The following is a 13,236-nucleotide window of genomic DNA, read 5'->3' on the forward strand; positions in this document are numbered from 1 at the left end:
CTCCCTTTCTTTCTCTCCCTTCTCTAAAAGTAAATAAGCAAAACCTTAAAAAAAAAAAAATACTGTGAGCTAGTGTATGTATTTGTCTCATTTAACTGTTACAGTCCTATCATTTGAGGCAGCCCCATTTTAGAGACAGTGAACTTGAGACTTAGGTAAATTGTACAAGATGACATGGCAAGGGGACAGTAGTGCTAGGATTTGAGCTGGGGGTGTCTGACTTCAAAGTTGGCCCCTAATAAGACACAGCAAACCCAGCATCCAAACTCCAGTGACAAAGTCCGTGTTCAAAAGGAGACGTGACTTGAGGCAGTGAACAGTCAGTACAACACACAGATGATGCATTATAGAACGTGCACCTGAAACCTATATGCTTCTATTAACCGATGTCCCCCCAATACATTCAATAAAAATAAACAAAGTCTGTGTTCCCTCAAATGCAGTACACACACTAATTCCTACCCTGACCAACCCAGGGTCACTGAATCTTAGCAAGACCATGTACACAAAGGTGCTCCATAAATCGTACAAGGCATGACTGTTGGTGCCGATCAGAACAAAGCGCTTCAGGGTGTAGCCCAAAATGTCTCCAGAAGGTCAGAAGTGGCTGGAGGTAAAACTCTTCTACCAGCTGCAGGGTAGGCCTGGGAGGCTGGGATGCACCAGTCTCCTCCGCCTGTCAGTCAGCAAGAAGAAGGAACAATGGGGACAAGCTCTCTGCCTTGACTCCCTGCAGGGAGCAGGTTAAGACACCTCATTCCAACACTCATGGGGTCCATCTGCTAAGACGTGAGCGAACGGGGCTGTGCTAATGAATGAGCCCGATGGTCTGCCTGCTGCCCATCTCCTGGGGACAGCAGAACCGTTCTGCGCAGTCACCAGGAGCAGGCTGCACAGAAAGTCAGCACATGGGCTGTGTGCTACGCACCCCTCCTGGGGCCTCATTCCCCGCTGGCCCTAGAAGGAGTACATGGACCTGGTCCTCCTGGCAGAGTGCTAGGCAGCCCACCCCCAAGCCAGGCCCTGATCAGGAAGGTTAGACAAGAACCAGAGCTCACCTGACATTGGCTTTGTCCACTCCCATCCCAAAACTAATGGTTGCAACAATTATGGGGACTTTCTCCTCCATCCACTCGTTCTGCACCAGTGTTCTTTCAGAACCCTTGAGCCCTACAAAGGAGAGAAAGGTGGAGATGGGAATTCACCTTTCCCTAGGGTTTCCCTCGGGGCCTGTCTTGGGTTTGACACTATGCTGGGCACTGTACATACTCCTGAATTCATTACTTACCAGTTGCGTGACCTTGGGCCAGCCACTTAACCGCTAATAAATGTAAAGACCCTAGCCTGTATATGGTACACGGCACTCAATGAACATTAGAGCCGAGATTCAAACCCAAGTCCACTGGCCTCCAAAGCCTGTGCTCTTTGCATAACATGGATACATGGGCTTATAAAAAAGCTCATCCCCTGTTGCTGGGTGCGCAGAGGACGAGAAAAAGAATTCAGGAGTCACAAGCCTCATTTGAGACCTCACTCATGTCTGGACGCCCTTTTTGTGGGTTTAAACCAATCACTTTAGCTCTCCCTCAGTATCTAGAAAAGATGTCAGAACACCTGACTTTCCAGGACCCAGAGGGCCTCTCGCTCAGAGCTCCTGAGAGTGAAGAGGACCACATGGCCTGGGCGGCCCTCACCTGCGTGGTAGGCCTTGGCATTCAACCCCCTGGAACTGAGCTCTATCGCCAGCTGTTCACAAGCCTCTCTGGTCCTGCAGTAGACAATGCCACAGCCGGAAAACAACTGAATGGGAAGAGAGGAACAACAGAGGAAAAAAAAATCATTGGAAAAGACAGTCTGCTTTAAAAGCAGCTCTGTCTCTCATCAGCTTCAGTTTCTTCCGAAGCAGGCCACCCAGCAAGGCTCTGCCACTTTCTAACAAGCAGGAGCAAAGCAGCTCAGAAACCAAGCCCTCTCCCCTCAAACCTTGAATAGGTCTGCGAAGGCCACCGTCAGAGGCTGGCTGTTTGCCTCCCACAGCAGGTTTCCAGGACAAGGAAACCGCAGGAGGGGAAACCATGCCAGAAAGCCAAAGGGACAACCCTCCGCGCTTTAAGCAGCTATGGCTAGCCTGACTAAGGACGCTGGAAAAAGCAAAGGCCTTAGGAAACCAACAGCCATCTCTATCCTGCGGACAGCATTCCATAGGCATCTTGGCCTCTCCACCTTGGTGGCCTCACCCCTTTATCAGTCTTCTGTCCGAGAGCCTTAAGGCAGAAGTCCCGCAGGTTCCCGTAGGGGTCAGAAAGCAGCTCCTTAAACTGCACATCGTAAAAGAGATTGGCCCGGAAGCAGGGAGTCTTGAAGACAGCGACCGGCTGCTTCAGGTGCAGGGCGGCAAACACGTCCTCCTGGACCTGCGGGGTGGCTGTGGCGGTCAGGGCCACGCACGGGGCATGTGTCAGGCGGGAGCGCAGGGCCCCCAGACGCAAGTAGTCAGGACGGAAGTCATGGCCCCACTGGGAAATACAATGAGCTTCATCCACCACCAGGTAGGACAGCAGGTGGCGGGACACCAGGGAGGTGAGAGTGGGCTGGAAGGAGGCTGAAGCCGCCATCTCGGGTGTAATGTACAGAAGTTTGGTACGGGGCTTTTCTTGCTCCAGGTCAAAGAGCAGCTCCTTCTTCTCCTGGGCTGAGAGCTTCGAGTTCAGGGAACTTACTCGCACCTTCAAGGCCAGCAAGTGGTCTACCTGGTCCTGAGGGCAGAAGGGGGAGAGGCACAGAGGGGAGTATCATTGGCCCACAGGATCTCAGAAAGTTGTTGCAAAGCCCTGGCGTATTTCCCAGCCATTAAACATCCCTGCTACTCTCCAATATGTCTCCTCTTTGCATACAAGAAATACCAGGAGGACCGGCTCTGGAGCCACACAGACCTGGATGTAATCCTGGCTCATGTAACTGCCTCTTGCTCTTGGCTCACTCTTAACCTTAACCTGTCAATTTCCTCACTCCCCACTCCCGCCACTATAAAAATAGTAACTATCTAATAGGACTGTTGAAGGAATTAAATTTTACATCTCAAAGGTGAAATTAATGCAAGCAAAGCACCAGCACTAAGCACTGTTACCGTTCTTTCCTGTCTCTCTTTCTTCACGGTCAATCGCTCTTAACTACATGGCTACACTTCCTCATTGCTGATCCTAGCAGCCCATCTGCAGGCCTTCAATATAGTCAGAAATGCAGAGAAGATGCTAACAGCATCCCAATAAGTCTCTCATCTTTTCTGTCACAGCTGTGCCCTTGCCAGAATAGAGGAGGGCACCAGGGATCCCGTTGTTAATTTAGTTCTCTATCCATCTGCATCTTCTATCCCGTCAAGAGTGGGCATGTGTATACAGATACAGTTCCACAGTCCTCGGGGCAAAAAGTAACAAAGGAAGTAAGAATCCACCCGAGTGCTATGCACTGGTGGAGAAGTCCACATACGGGCAATTTGGAAACCCAATATAGCAAGGGAGATAAGCAAATCAAGGAAAGTAAGAGGCAAAAGACCAGAGAAAGCAGAAGCGAAATTTCCAGGTGTAAACGACCTTTCCCTAACCTCCTCGGGGTACCCTCTTCATTCTCCTGAGCCTCACCTGAATCAAAGCAATGAGAGGAGAGACGACGATGGTGATGCCCTTGGCCAACACAGCAGGGAGCTGATAGCACAGGGATTTTCCTGCCCCTGTGGGCATGCACACAAAGACGTCCTTGTCACCTGCAGAAGTACAAGACAATACCTAATGCTTCCTGCCTTTTATCTCTTTCCTTCCAGGCTGTTGAAAATTGACTGAGAATGTAGGAAAATGCCCTAGCAGAGTGTACGGCACACAGTTAGGCAGGCGTGCGGTAGGGGGAAGTCATTCTCAATATAATCTTAATTCCCATCCCATCCTTTCTATGAAAAGGGTACAGGAACATTTGGAAAAGCACACAAACCACTCCTGACAATGGTCCTAACAACTGCAAGGTTAATAAGTCAGAGTTGGCTGGGATATGGATGATTGAACTAAATTATTGTAATTTAGTTCAATCTAAAATATAAAGATTGAACTAAATTACAAGTATTCAGTCATGAAGCTGAATACTTTGCAGATGAGTGGGCATATCTGTGTAGACATGGAAGCAACATCACTTAGATGTCTCTTGTTTATCAATGTTACAGTGTAATTAATATTACCCTGCTTCCCCTCTCTTGACAACTTCCATTTGTCAACAAATCTCAGGTTTATGGTATTATTACCCCTTCCTTCCCTATTTGAGATCCAGGCCACTCCATCTTTAACAAAGAGATGACCTACATCAGTGGCTGGATTAGGCTTTCTGCCAACCCTACACAAACTAGTGGGACTCTGAACTGTTTTCAAAGACGATCTGTAGCTCTGGCTACGAAGTGTAAGAAACAGAACAGCTGGGTGGCTCCACCGATAAAACTGCAAGTTTGGGGGAGGAGTCTACAAGATTTCCAAAACCAATTAAGGGCCAAAGGTGGGGAGGTAGGAAGGGTCAGAAGGAGGGTGTTCTAGGCAGTGCTTCCGTATAGCCAGCAACGTAAACGCGGGCAGCTCTGCAATGTTACCTTTCACTACAGCCATGGTCGCACTCTCCTGTAAAGGCGTCTTAAAAGAGTCAAACCCAAAGACCTTCTTCAACGTGCTCCGGACTCGATGCTCAGGGTCAAAACGAGAGGAATGGTGGCTGCTCATCTTAGCGACAGACGGTGGCCAGAGGTTAAGGCAAAGGTGATGATCATATGGTTGTGGCAACAGCCCTCTGTTCTGCTTTTATTCAAATACCGCTTATTTTTTCTCTATGAGTATAAATTTGCTGTATTACAGTCAAGCAATATATTATCTTCAAGTAATACACCTCCAGGTGAACGGCCTCAAGCAATACATTCCTGGGTAATTAACATCTCCACTTTTACATCAGTGAAAAGAAAAACTGAACTCTCCCAGGCCACAGTATATATAGCACAGAGCCAGAAATCAGATCATGAGAAGGAACACAATGTCTTCGGAATGTTTGGGGAAGGTGGAATTGCTCGTCTAAGATCCGTCTTCTGCTCCTCCTATAAGCACGGCTATGACGACCATTCTTCCCCCCCGGACCCCGACCGATCCCTTCTTCCCCACTCCCAGAGAAGAGATCTTCCGCTTTCCTCCTCGGAGCCCCCAATCCACTCTTCTCTTCCTTTCTCAGCTGAAGTCTCCCTCTCCACGCCAAGATATCAAAGCCGGCCTTGGGCCGCCCAGGAGCGAAGGACTCAATGTGCGGGGAGGAGGTCGACGTCTGCTGGAACTACAGGAGGTGTCCCCTTGCCACCGCCAACTCTGAGAACATGAGCAGCTAGACCTTCACTACCAGGTAAAACTAAAGCAACCTTGAATCCGTCGCGCAGTAGTGACGTATTAGAGTGCTTCCCGAGGGGGCGGGGCCAGGCTCAGAAACAGCCGTCTTGATTGGGTCCCGGTCTGGAACCCGCGAGGGTTCTCCTGGGACCCGGAAGTAGTCGCCTTTCCTGCGGAAGTCGTCTTTCTGTAGTCAAGGGAGTGAGGCCCACCGGGGCCGTGGGAGTAAGATGGCGGGGAAGAAGAATGTCCTGTCTTCTTTGGCAGTGTACGCAGAAGATTCAGAGCCCGAGTCTGACGGCGAGGCTGGCGTCGAAACGGCGGGCAGCGCGGCTGGTGAGGCCCGAGTCGGGGGGCGGAAGGGGAGAAGCAGGTGTTTGCTCCTAACGCTGCTCCCCTGGCAAAGCAGGAGGGGGAAGAGATAGTCATTGTGCCCCCAAGTGTCGGGCCCCGAAGCTCCGTCGGGGTCCCGGGCTGACGCTTTGTGGTAAAAATGCATTGTCTCTTTCCGTTGATTCGATTATCCTGCCAAAATTTACTGAAAATCTCTGTGCCGGGCATCTTGCTGGGCAGAGAGGGTGGAGAGGGTCCGGGGCTAGTGAAGCAGGCTGGCTACCTGTTCTCTCCGAGCATGTTTGATGGGAGAGAGAGATGAGCAAAACGTAGGCGGAAGGCGATACGGGTTGTGTCTTACTGCATTTAACTTTCGAGTAATGTACCCTAGACGCATCTTGGAGCTTTAAAAAACTATCTGGTCTCTACTAGACTCGAGAGTCTAATTCTATAGATCTGGGCATGTGTGAATTTTACAAGGCTACTCGGTGATCCCATTATTTTGTGAGTTGTTGAAACTCCTCAGTGATTTTGTTGCCCAACTCAGGATGAGGATCGCGATGTTAGGAAGTGAGAACAGATTTATGCGCGAGCGTGGAGAGGTAGTAAATTAACTAACATGTCTGGGTCTTAGTTTCCTCAACGGAAAGTGAGGGGCTTGGACTTAAGTTAGCTGCTCTCAGTTTTGTGTGGTCTTTGCTCAGTTTTTTGTGGTCTTTGTGTGGTTTCCCAGTAATTCATATTGTTTTTAGAGTTTTCTTGGTGGTGGTTTGTTTTGTGTTAAGCGTAGAAAAAGGTTGTTTCTCCGGCCAGTATGTTGGGAATCCTGTGGAGTACCCCCTGTTCAAGGTCCTGTTCCTAGAGGAGGACACACAGAAATGAGGATGACAGAGTCCTCAGATGAGGAGATGAGGTCACTGGTGTGCGCAGCACTGTCTACAGAGGTGCTCAAACAGCAGAGTCTGGGACCTGCAGTCATTTAACATGAGATTCAGGTTCCTTTATTATCCTAAGATATAGTTCTAGCCACTCAGATCACCGAAAGGTTTCCTTGCACTCCCCCCCCCCGCCAATTTATTCATTTTTATGTTTCCCTCTGTTTCAGAGGAGAAAGGTGGATTGGTGTCTGAAGCCTACGGAGAGGATGATTTTTCTCGTATCGAGGGTGATGAAGATGGTTACGAAGAAGAAGAGGATGAGAACAGCAAACAGTCGGTAAGTAGATCTGCACCCGAATCCACAGCTGCTCAGAGCACCATTTCATTGGTTAGAAACTTCCTGAACTGTTCCGGCAGCATTCCTTTTCCTACCTAATGCCACCCCCCCCCACACACACTCTTTGGTGTCAGTTAAGGAAACTGGGTCGGAGAGTGGCAGTTCCGTTTGTAAGTCAAATCTGTTTTCACCTGGAGCATTTTGTATTCACCTTTGAATTAAGTTTTTGGGGAAAATAGTGAATTATTTTATTTAACCCAGATATCAGCGAGGGTTTTATGGTGGTTTTCCTTTTTAGGTCATATTTATTCTGTTTGTAATAGTGTATTCATTCTAATTGGTGTATCATTTATGTCTGCAATCAATACTATTATTTTTCATACTGGTTGGGGCTCATTTAAATCTTTAGCGTATTTAAAAGATTAGGAAGGAAAATTATTATTGTATATATGACTTAATCCTTAACTTCTTTCTCGACATTTTACTTCACACTTGTTATCCCAGTGCCCTTGGTTCTTGACCACCAATCTTGCCTGAAGTTCAATGCCTGGTGGCTAACAAAAGAGAACTTGCATCTCAACCAGAAAGGCCTTAGACACATCACCTGATGTATCATGAGCCAGAGTTTACAAGTCTGGGGGGGGACAAAACAAGGATTCCGCTTGGTGCTTAGTACAAAGACGTGCAAAGTTGAACCTGGATATTTAGCAGTCGCTTTCATTGAAATAGTCAATGTACTTCCAGTATTGGTTTGAAAACTTTGTTATGCGTTAATATTTAAATATTATCGTTGGACTGCTTTCCAAAGTAAACAAAAATGTGCTGTGCAGTTTATGCTCTTTGGGAGGATATTTTCATGCCCTTAGCCCCCACTATTAACGCTGATAAAGCAGAACTGACGAATTGGTTAGAAAGGCTTTGAAAGTCATGTTCCTTTCCTGGCTTCCCCTCCCCTCCCTCTTTTTTTTTTTTAAGTGCATGCATTCTGGATTAACATCCGAAATGATTTTCTTCAGTAGACCTGCATAGTGTATTTTGAAGTGTTATTCCGTATTTCTTTTCCTTAAGATTTTCATCATATTTAAGCTTTATTTCGTGTTTTTATGAAATTCTCGCATTAAATTCCAATATAGACCTTCTCAAATGTGGTTGTATTTGGCTGAACTGTGTCTCTGATATGGGACAATCTTTGGCCTGATCGTTTGAAGGAGGCTATGGAGATTGCCTTTACAACCTCTGGCTCACTGACACCTTACAGGACAGTGAAATCTCAAACCTGTCGGAATAGGTTGTTCAAGTCTGTCAGCAGGTGTTTCTGTTAACATCTGGAATGCTGTTTAATTGACAGTGTAGCTTGATTGGAAAAAATAACAGTTTCAAATGAAACTTAACTTTTTCCTGGGTTTTAAGTTAAAAGTTCCCATGCATTGGGGTTTTCTGGGTAGTGGATCAGATGAGTGAATCCTGATAGGGGAGCTGACCTTTGACCTTCATTAGCACTCAGTGGAAAGGTGGGCTAGCACCTGTGAGGCCCATGCGTGCCTTGGAGAACACCTTGCCCATGTGGTGCCTTGTGCCAGGCAGGCCATTTGGATAAGGAGCAAGGCTGGATGGAGCGGTGGGTGGCAGGTCTGGGAGGACTCGGGTGGAGGTGAGGCACCTTACCTGGGGTCCCGGGGAGGCTGGGCATTGCTCGTTAGTTGTGCCGTCCCCGTGCCCCTTGCCCTGGTCATTGGCGCTGACCTTCCTTGCTTGGTGGAAGTGCCAGGCTGCAGCTGTGTGGGGGGTCACTGTGTTCTGGCCGTGAACACGCTCAGCACAGGTCTGAGTTGGATATATTCGAATCTGCGAATAGCAAGGGAGAAAGAGTTCGTGTTTCTGGTGTCAGGTAATTGATACTTCACTGGAAACGGTATGCGTGTTCTACCCTGTGGGGCCTGGCCGTATTCCTTGTTGCCTTTTCTCCATTTTTCTCTATGTGTTCGTCTCAGGCATTTTCATTAGTGTAGACAGTGGTACTGCTGGAGTGCCGACTTGTTCTTTTTCCCCCAAATGATGTTCTTTTCCCCCCAGAACATCTCCTTTTCCCCTTCTTTCTCTAGTTCTGGACCATAGGGGAAGGGAGGGGTTCTTGGTGGAATGACCCAGGCCGGGTAAATTTGCTCCGACCCCTAGTTATGCATGTGAGAACCCTCAGGCCCACTCCTTTAAGCTTAATCCTGTAAATTCTTTGTCTTGTAGGAAGATGACGATTCAGAGACTGAAAAACCTGAGGCTGATGACCCAAAGGTATTTGGTGTTGGCTGTGGTGGGTGGCTGGATGCTAACAGGGCATTTTAACATTATGGCTTAGTTTATATGTCTGGTCAAGGTCTGTCCCGCAGACACGGGGTGCACCCACGTGTAAATGTTCTGGGGTGAAGTCAGTTTCATAAAGCAACCTGGAGGCCACTCTGGCATAAGTAAGTCCTGAGGCAGCCTGGCCCTGCAGCCAGGGGGAAGCAAGACAGAGCAAGATCCCGAGGCTCGAGAGGCTAGAGGCCCGGCTGAGTGCAGCACTGTGCCTGTGCTGTGCACTCAGGCGGGCTTTGTGGCGTCGCTGCCCCTGTACGCGGAGCCCGTGTGGGAGTGTTTCCAGAGTCAGGAGACATTGAGGGCCGCCCTCTGTACTCTGGGTTCTCTGCGGTTGTCCGGGAACGCAGAAGGTCCAGAGAGGGTGAGGGAACAGGGCCTCCCCCTGCTGTTGGGGCTGCTGAGCCTAATCATTGCTTTTCCAGGCTCCAGCCCTTCCACTCTGGGTGGACATGCAGAGTGGTCTTCAGAACAGTGTAGCCAGTTCTCCTGGTTCCATCCCAGTAGCAGCTGAGAGTAATCAGTGCCTCCCCTCACCCTCCTCAACCCTACTGTGATGCAGGTTAAGGACTGCCCACGCTGTGCTGCAGAGGATTGTTGCACTCTGACTCTGTGCTGGGCATTAGAGCAAGTGCGCCTGTCAGGGAAATGTTCCGTAGGGACAGACCCACCCCCACCCCACCCCCCCTTTGAAAGAGGAAGACTGATTGCATCCCGCTACACATGGGGAATGGGGCCCAAATTTTGTGATTAAAAAACTGCCTTAAAACCAGTGGAGGCCTTCAAGGTGACCCAGTGGAATTTAGGAGAATTGTACCCAGTCAGTATCTAAAGTGGTAGTGTGTTTGAAAATGCACATGAGCTCTTTCATGTTGGAACTAATTCTGTGATTGGATAGAACTACGTATAAGTCCTAAACTGAACCCATGAGAGGCTGTGGACGATGCCGAGAAGGAAGCACTTTACCAGGGTGTTTTAGCATCAGCGCACAAGAGGGGGAACTGTATCCTAGGAACAACAAGTGCAGGCTCCTTTCTGTGCCTGGCGAGGAACCTGAGGAACCCAGGATCCATTGTCCAAGCTGGAGGTAGGCCTGTGACCTGGAAGGAAGGTCACAGCTCTGCCTGGCCTTGCAGTAGTATCGGTATTTGGCTTCTGTCTAAGTATTTGGGGTACAGGCCTTGGAGCCTGTGCATACAATAAGCCTAAGGAGCCATCTCGGTGTCGGGACTGTGTGGTAAAAGGCAGGGATGGTTTCGGGCCCTGGAGCTTTTGTGTGTGTGTGGTTGCCAGATGTTGCCCAAGCTAGAGCCTCCTGGGGAGGTCAGCTGAAGAGCAGGGTGTGTGCACCTGAGCGTCACCCCTTCTGGAATACAGTGATTCAAACAGCAAATCCCCAGCTAGTGACACGCCTTTATGAGAAAGGAAGCATCCCGGGGGTTGGGGGGCAGAACTGGGAAGTTCGTTAATGTGTCTTTTGTGCTCAGCCTGCCCTTTCTCTGTCTCATAAGAAGGTTGGAAACATGTGTTGTTTATACTTGCTCCTTGACTGTTGTGATTTACTCCATTTCTTTTTTTTAAATATTTTATTTACTTATTTTTAGACAGAGGGAAAGGAAGGGAGAAAGAGAGGGAGAGAAACATCAGTGTGTGGTTGCCTCTCACGCATCCCCAACTGGGGATCTAGCCTGCCACCCAGGCATGTGCCCTGACTGGGAATTGAACCGGTGACCCTTTGGTTTGCAGGCTGGTACTCGATCCACTGAGTCACACCGGCGAGGGCTGTATTTCTTTAATTTTATTTTTTAGTTACATTTTATGCTCATTATTACTCAGTATTAGTTTCAGGTGTACAGCATAGTGGTTAGACACTCATGTACTCTACAAAATACCCACCTGGCACCACACAGTTATTACAGTATTGACTACATTTCCTGTGCTGTACTTTACATCCCTGCCATTCAGTTGTTTGAAGTTCAAGTCTGGAATGAAAAGTTTCTAGGGAACAATTTCTGTCCCTGCAGGGGAGCCCTCAGAAATCAGAACACAAAGTCCAGCCCCCCAGGTAACTTGATATATTTATTTTGGAGGGTGAGCCTGGAGGGGGTCAGAGGGAGCTCAGTGCGGATGCTCCCCGATCTCCAGCAGCTGGAGAGACCCCCCAGCGACATAAAGACAGTGAATCCCCGCGATGTCTCTGAGGACTGAAAACAGTCCCCAGCATGAGCCGTCTGGGCCCCTCCCCTCGGTCAGGGCCTGGCTTCCCCTCCAGCCTGAGCCGACACCAGCCTGCCCTCCCGGCCGCCCTCTGTTCTGGAATGTTGCTGGGAAATTTAAGTTACCCGCTGTGGTTTGTATTCTATACCTCTGGTTTCGAATATTTCTGCCTTAAGTACTCGAAGTTTCTGACAAGAGGGAGTCGTCTCTTTTGTTAGTGGACGGTGGGGGTTGCGGGCGTCTTTTCCACGAGATGGAGCGCGCTCCTTCCCACTGCGGCTTTTTCAGCTTTTCCTTCTGCCAGAGCAGTTCTCAGAACTGGGTTTGGGTTTCTCTACATAATTAAAATTGTAATCTCAAAGAGTGTTTCTTCATTTTGGTTTTATCTGTTGACATTTTCTTAGAAGTTAAAACTGAGCCCTGGCTGGTGTAGCTCAGTGGATCGAGCGCGGGCCTGCGAACCAAAAGATCGCAGTTCAATTCCCTGTCAGGGCACATGCCTGGGTTGCAGGCCGGTTCCCAGCAGGGGATGCACCAGAAGCATCCATACATTGATGTTTCTCTCCTTCTCTCCTTCCCTTCCCTTCTTAAATAAGTAAATAAATAAATAAGATCGGTAAGCCTCAATTAGTCAAGTATTTCTTTAAAAAAAAACTGAAAAAAATCAATGCTTATTTTTAAATAACCAACCTATTATATATTAACGTAAACTTTTATTTATTTATTTATTTTTAAATATTTATCTATTTTTAGAGAGAGGGGACAGGAAGGAGAAAGAGTGGGAGAGAAACATCAACATGTGGCTGCCTCTCATGTGTCCCCCATTGGGGACCTGGCCCGCAACCCAGGCATGTGCCCTGACTGGGAATTGAACCAGCGACCCTTTACCTCACAAGCCCACGCTCAATCCACTGAGCCACACCAGCCAGGGCTATATATTAACATAACTTTTTAATGAAAAATAGTATTATTCTAAAAACGTACAAAGAAAGGCATCGTTTTACCAATTTACAAGTTTCCTTAATGTCTAATGTTTATCTTAGTGCAAAGCTAGGCCCTCGTAACTGCCGCCTGCAGTCAGGTGCGGTGTCGCTGTGGTTCGGATATTTGAAGAGGCTCCATCCTCACACAGATCATTTGACACAAACATTTTATTAGCTATCCAGGTACTTGTGGATATTCTTTGATACTTCATCAAAATTTAAAAGAGGTCGTTTTCCGAAGGTTGGTTAGTTGCGGTGTGGAGCGTGAAACCTTAGCAATGGGCAGGGTGTTCTGCTGCGGTAAAGCCACGGTCTGTGCTGCACCCGGAGCGGCTCTTTCCCCCGGGCACTGTTCTGCCTCGTCGGGCACTAGTGGTCTGGGACACGTCGCTTCCTGAGTGACACGGGTCTCCTCAGTGTTGCCACGTTTGGATCTCTTACAGCCCCCCCCCGCAATTGTACAATTGTACTTGTTAGTGACATGACTGATCTCGTCGGACAGGCCAAGAAGGGTGGGAGGCCGTCTGGCTCAGAGTACGCGCTTTCCCAGGTTCTGGTTTTTGCTGCAGAACCTGAACGTTAGCATTGCCAATAAATACCCTCAGTTTTCCTTGAAGTGACAGGCTTTGTTTTTGAGAAAATATCTGCCCGACTCCCAAATCAGAAAAACCATAGTTCATCTGTTGGCCATTCTTTCCAGTAAAACGGTGCCCCATGAAGAAAGCGAGCGGCTAGTTCAGCTT

General features: G+C 48.5%; 2 protein-coding genes across 5 annotated transcripts in view; one reads left to right on the forward strand and one right to left on the reverse strand.

The window, feature by feature from the left end:
• RECQL5 (RecQ like helicase 5) overlaps positions 1-5,431 on the reverse strand; it is a 30,894-nt gene extending 25,463 nt beyond the window's left edge. For 3 of the 4 annotated variants that reach the window (XM_037157821.2, XM_037157823.2, XM_053660336.1), the window contains exons 1-5: positions 4,622-5,431; positions 3,639-3,760; positions 2,238-2,756; positions 1,695-1,800; positions 1,059-1,170 (exon numbers count right to left, since the gene is read on the reverse strand). In XM_037157821.2, the coding sequence (XP_037013716.2) occupies positions 1,059-1,170; positions 1,695-1,800; positions 2,238-2,756; positions 3,639-3,760; positions 4,622-4,748 (986 nt within the window). In that variant the 5' untranslated portion in view covers positions 4,749-5,431. The remainder of the gene's footprint in view (positions 1-1,058; positions 1,171-1,694; positions 1,801-2,237; positions 2,757-3,638; positions 3,761-4,621) is intronic. The other variant, XM_037157822.2, reaches the window with a different exon arrangement.
• A 130-nt stretch (positions 5,432-5,561) lies between these two features.
• SAP30BP (SAP30 binding protein) overlaps positions 5,562-13,236 on the forward strand; it is a 30,969-nt gene continuing 23,294 nt past the window's right edge. Inside the window, exons 1-3 of the mRNA XM_037157937.2 lie at positions 5,562-5,729; positions 6,832-6,941; positions 9,183-9,230. Of these exons, the coding sequence (XP_037013832.1) occupies positions 5,624-5,729; positions 6,832-6,941; positions 9,183-9,230 (264 nt within the window). The 5' untranslated portion in view covers positions 5,562-5,623. The remainder of the gene's footprint in view (positions 5,730-6,831; positions 6,942-9,182; positions 9,231-13,236) is intronic.

The sequence above is a fragment of the Artibeus jamaicensis genome, unplaced genomic scaffold, assembly GCF_021234435.1.
Source record: "Artibeus jamaicensis isolate MK-2021 breed Jamaican fruit bat unplaced genomic scaffold, CSHL_Jam_final contig_2259, whole genome shotgun sequence".
NCBI classification, from domain to species: domain Eukaryota; kingdom Metazoa; phylum Chordata; class Mammalia; order Chiroptera; family Phyllostomidae; genus Artibeus; species Artibeus jamaicensis.